At 43.6% G+C, this 5879-nt stretch overlaps 1 protein-coding gene across 1 annotated transcript in view; it reads right to left on the bottom strand.

Annotated features, from left to right (window-relative positions):
• The window catches only part of NFX1 (nuclear transcription factor, X-box binding 1), a 98480-nt gene that overhangs the window by 19430 nt on the left and 73171 nt on the right, over window positions 1–5879 (bottom strand). The window contains exon 14 of the mRNA XM_012811653.1: window positions 3289–3629. Coding sequence (XP_012667107.1) covers window positions 3289–3629 — 341 coding nt within the window. The remainder of the gene's footprint in view (window positions 1–3288; window positions 3630–5879) is intronic.

Raw genomic sequence — 5879 nt, forward strand, 5'->3', positions numbered from 1 at the left:
TTTTTTCTGTTTTTAGTAGAGATGGAGTCTCACTCGAGCTCAGGCTGGTCCTGAACTCCTGAGCTCAAGTAATCCACTCACCTGGCCTCCCAGAGTGCTAGGATTTATGGGCATGAGCCACTGCAGGCCAGCCAGGGAGTATTTTTCAAAATGGTCACAGGAAAGTAAAAAGCACCTGGCTTTACATTAAAGTGCTGGAGCATTACCATGAGTGAGAAAAAGAAACTCAACTGAGTGGGAAGACACATGCCAAAATATAGATGCAGAGGAGGAAGGCTTCCCACCCCATTTCTTGGAGCACAGCCATATGGTCTGTCTATTGTCCTGCGTCATCCGTTTGGCCCTACTTTACATAGCAACTACTCACTTTTGCACATCTATCTTTGTTACTGATTCCTTCTAAAATGCCTGTGCTGACCCCTTCCAATTTCTTTTTGCTATATAGGGCAGTTCATCAAAACTCATCTCTAACAAAGTCTTCCTTGACAGACCACACTCTAGTCTGAGCTCCCTCACACTCCTTGTTAATTTTAGCACTTAAGGAGATGGGTTGCTGGCATGGTTGTGTTACGTGTCATGTGTATTTAACTGCCATCTTCTTCCTCTCAAGGAGAACATAAGAACCTCATGATCATGAGCTATTTTTTTCTTCCTCTGAAGCTCATTCTGCGTCCGACACCATGCTAGATATACAACAAATGCTTAAGAAAATAAAAATGAATTCTAAACAAAAGCAGGCTAAAACAACACAATTCACAAATGGTTAAACTTCTTACTATGGATATTGCCCTGCAGGTTTTGGACTTCATCTGTAACATATACGAGTGAGTGTAAAGGAAGAATGAGCGTAAAGAAATTTACCCAGTCTAAATTTGCCTGGGTATTTAGTTCACAGCAGTGGCTCACAAATTGTGTTGGGAGGGACATTCTAAAGTAGTGGTTCTCAACATTCCTAAGGCTGTGGCCCTTTAATACAGTCCCTGACCTGCTGTTCTAAAAGTCTCCAGGGAAAGAAGAAACTTCTCACTTCCTGAGGAATTTACTTAAGTCTGTTTTACTCTATTAACTTAAAAAACTGAGAGCTGACTGTTTGTAAGTCTGAATCATATGGTCAGACTTACTCTGAGTGTCAAATCTGGTGCCTTCAGTTATTACCAGTTTGCCTCTGGGACTTGGTAAAATAAAATGATGAGCCCAATTATGTTCCCAGAGGAAAGCCAGCAAGTAGACTTGACAGATTCAAAAAATGGGTGACATCAAGAACCTGTTGGCCTAGTGGCTAAGCAGTTTACCACAGAAAACCTGGAAACAACTGTATAGCAACACACTATTGCCTAAGTAAATTATGGCGAATCTATGTAATAGGACACTTAATTGCGATTAGAAAAATACTCATTAACAAGGGGAGAGATTAAAATTATAATAGTGAGAGGGGAAAAAACTACTTAAAATAATTAAGTACAGGGCGGTGCCTGTGGCTCAGTGGGTAGGGCGCTGGCCCCATATACCAAGGGTGGCGGGTTCAAACTCGGCCCTGGCCAAACTCCAACAAAAACATAGCTGGGCGTTGTGGCAGGCACCTGTAATCCCAGCAAGTCCTTAGGCAAGAGAACTGTCTAAGCCTAGGAGTTGTAGGTTGCTGTGAGCTGTGATGCCACTGCATTCTCCCGAGGGCCATTAAGTAAGACTCTTGTCTCTCCAGAAAAAAAAAGTACAGTAGGACCTGACTTTTATTTTTGGAAAAACACAAATAGATATCATTAAACGTAGAACATGACCCTGAAAAATATGCACTAAGGTGTAATTCTTCAAAGGTATTGTAATAGATGATTTAATTTCAATCTTTTGACTTTATCTCTATTTTCTTTCTCTCTTTTTTTTAAAAGACAGAGTCTCACTCTTGTGTCTCAGGCTAGAGTGCTGTGCCATCAGTCTACCTCACTGCAAGCTCAAAGTCCTACATTCAAGAGATCCTCCTGCCTCAGCCTTCTGAGTAGCTGGCACTACAGGCAGCAGCCACAATGCCTGGCTAATTTTTCTATTTTTAGTAGGGATGGAGGTCTTGGTCTTATTCAGACTGGTGTTGAACTCCAGAGCTCAAGGGATCCTCCCACCCTGGTCTCTTAAGAGTGCCAGGATTACATGTGTGAGCCACCTTGCCCAGTCTATTTTCTTTATTTTTTATATAATAAACATATACTGCTTCTGTATATGTCTTTCTCAGAGACAAGATAAGCTGGGGCTTCTTCTGACCTTTTTCAGTGTATTTGACATCTTTAGAGTAAAGCAATGGAGGCTACTATGAGCAAAACCAGGTTACTTCTTTATTTTATAAAAAGGTGGGGTTTGGTGGCTCACACCTGTAATCCTAGCACTCTAGGAGGCCAAGGTGGGTGGCTTGCTTGAGCTCATGAGTTTGAGACCAGCCTGAGCAAAAGCAAGACTCTGTCTCTACTAAAAACAGAAAAAAAGGCAGCTCCTGTAGCTCAGGGATTAGGGCACCAGCCACATACATCAAAGCTGGAGGGTTTGAACCCAGCCCGGCCAGCTAAAACAACGACAACTGCAACAACAAAAAAATAACCAGACATTGTGGTGGGCACCTATAGTCCCAGCTACTTAGGAGGCTGAGGCAAGAGAATTGCTTAAGCCTAAGAGTTTGAGGTTGCTGTGAGCTGTGATGTCACAGCATTCTACTGAGGGTGACATACTGAAACTCTGTCTCAAAAAAAAATAAAAAATAAAAAATAAAAAAAACCGAGGCAAGAGGATCACTTGAGCCTGAGTTGGAGGTTGCTGTGAGCTGTGACACCATGGCACTCTTCTGAGGGTGACAAGTGAGACTCTGTCTCAAAAAATAAATAAATAAATAAATAGGCTTGGCACCTGTGACTCAAGCAGCTAAGGAGCCAGCCACATACACCTGAGCTGGCGGGTTTGAATCCAACCAGGGCCTGCCGAACAACAATGACAGCTGCAACCAAAAAAAAAACAGTTGGGCATTGTGGCAGGCGCCTGTAGTCTCAGCTACTTGGAGGCAGAGGCAGGAGAATCACTTAAGCCCAGGAGTTGGCGGTTGCTGTGAGCTATGATGCCACAGCACTCTACCCAGGGTGACAGCATGAGGCTCTGTCTCAAAAAATAATAATAATAAAATAAAATAAAAATGAAATAAAATTAAAAAATTAATTTTGTAAAAAGATGCTCAACTTTAAAATATGCACTGAAAGAGGAGCTCACAAAGCAAGAAGTTTCTCAGAGACAAGATCAGCTAGGGCTTCTTCCAACCTTTTTCAATGTGTTTGACATCTTTAGAGTAAAGCAATGGACGGTACTATGATTCCCAGCTGTGGCCCAGATCACATATCCACCTTCACAGAAGCAGCCCCTGAGCACAGGGAGCAGGGAGAAGCCATCATAGCAAGACTTTAGAGCAGTGAAGACATAGCAACATCTTAAACAATATAGTGTAAGCAGGCTGTAAAGTGTGGGTGTAAGATGAGACTTACTTGGATGGTCACATTCATGGATTCTGGCACAGGTCTGGGTACACTCAGGCGGCCTAGTACCACAGGGAACTGGAGGGTAAATCACTGATGCACCACAGTGGCAGGTTAATTCATCAAAACCTGGTGGAGTAGCAGGTGAAATAAAACAATTATTCTTTTTTTGAGACAGAGCCTCAAGCTGTTGCCTTGGGTAGAGTGCTGTGGCATCACAGCTCATAGCAACCTCCAACTTCTGGGCTCAAGTGATTCTCTTGCCTCAGCCTCCCAAGTAGCTGGGACTACAGACGCCTGCCACAATTCCTGGCTATTTTTTGGTTGTAGTTGTCATTGTTGTTTGGTGGGCCTGGGCTGGATTCGAACCCACCAGCTCTGGTGTATGTGGCTGGTGCCTTAGCCGCTTGAGCTACAGGCGCTGAGCCAAAACAATTATTCTTGAGTATGAGATTGCATATACATATTTATAAATATGTATTTTTATTTATTTATTTATTTTTTGAGACAGAGCCTCAAGCTATCCCCCTGGGTATAGTGCTGTGGCATCATAGCTCACAGTAACCTCCAATTCTTGGGCTCAAGAGAGTCTCCTGCCTCAACCTCCCAAGTAGCTGGGACCACAGGCAGCCGCCACAGCGCCCGGCTATTTTTTGGTTGCAGCCATCATTGTTGTTTTCAAATCCCGGGCTGCATTTGAACCCACCATCTGAGGTGTATGTGGCTGGTGCCTTAGCCACTTGAGCCACAGGCACTGAGCCTAAATATGTATTTTTTTTTTTTTTTTGAGACGGAGCCTCAAGCTATCCCCCTGGGTAGAGTGCTGTGGCATCACGCTCACAGCAACCTCCAACTCCTGGGCTCAAGAAAGTCTCCTGCCTCAGCCTCCCAAGTAGCTGGGACTACAGCCGCCCGCCACAACGCCTGGCCATTTTTTGGTTGCAGCCATCATTGTTGTTTGGCGGGCCCGGGCTAGGGATTCGAACCCGCCACCTTAGGTGTATGTGGCTGGCGCCTTAGCCGCTTGAGCCATAGGCGCCGAGCCCTAAATATGTATTTTTAGAGGAGAATCTTCTAGGGGGCTACTTATTTTTAAAAAGTATTTTATTAAGGCTGAGCTAGTAAAAAAGCCACACACAGGTATGAAGTGTTATGTTTACTTTTTTTTTTTTTTAAGAGACAGAGTCTCACTTTATTGCCCTCCGTAGAGTGCCATGGCATCACAGCTCACAGCAACCTACAACTCCTGGGCCGAGGCAAGTCTCTTGCCTCAGCCTCCTGAATGGCTGGGACTATAGGTGCCCGCCTGAATGCCTGGCCATATTTTTGTTGCAGTTTGGCCAGGGCCGGGTTTGAACCCGCCACCCTGGGTATATGGGGCTGGCGCCCTACCCACTGAGCCACAGGTGCTGCACAAAAGTGTTCTGTTTACTACAATGAACATGACAACTTCTCAATACTTTCCTTAACACATTTCTAATTAGATTGGTGGTTACATTAATGATTGGGTTTTTAATATTATAATATAAAATTTGTCAACATTTCAAAGATCTGTATAACCCAGTGAACAACTGTTTTCCAAATGATTGATGCATGCCATTATAAAATCATGCATAGAAAAAGATCCATTCTGAGTATAAGATCCTATTCTAGCAGGTGCAGTTAGAAAAAAACAGACAAATAAATACACAAGAAATACAAATAAAACATAAGAAACCATGAAGTATAAGACTGATGAATTTGAGCATGATGGAGAACAAAAACATTGACTCAAGTCCCTTCTGAAACTAGGCTGTTGTGTTTTTTTTCCCCGTTGGAGACAAGAGTCTCACTATTTCACTATGTCACCCTCCCTAGAGTGCTGTGGTGTCACAGCTCACAGCAACCTCAAATTCTTGGGCTTAAGCGATTCTCTTGCCTCAGCCTCCCAAGTGCCTGGGACTATAGGCGCCCACCACAACACCTGACTATTTTTTGGTTGCAGTTGCCATTGTTGTTTGGCAGGCCCGGGCTGGGCTCAAACCCACCAGCTCCGGTGTATATGGCTGGCATCCTAGCTGTTTGAGCTACAGGCACTGAGCCAGTTGTGTTCTGGTATAATTTCAAAGATGAATACCCATAATTATTTGAAAATGTTTTAAAAATACTCTTCTCTTTTCTAACTAGGTATCTGCATGAGGCTGGATTTAGCCCATATGCTTCAACTATATTGAAAGACTGAATGCAGAAGTATATAAGAGACTTCACCTAACTTCTCTTAAACCAGGCATCTGCTATTTTCACTATTTTGTTAAAAGTATAGTTATTTTGGCTCGGCGCCTGTGGCTCAAGCGGCTAAGGCGCCAGCCACATACACCTAAGGTGGCGGGTTCGAATCCC

This window comes from Otolemur garnettii, unplaced genomic scaffold (assembly GCF_000181295.1).
Source record: "Otolemur garnettii isolate 467f Iridium unplaced genomic scaffold, OtoGar3 scaffold00172, whole genome shotgun sequence".
Lineage (NCBI taxonomy): Eukaryota > Metazoa > Chordata > Mammalia > Primates > Galagidae > Otolemur > Otolemur garnettii.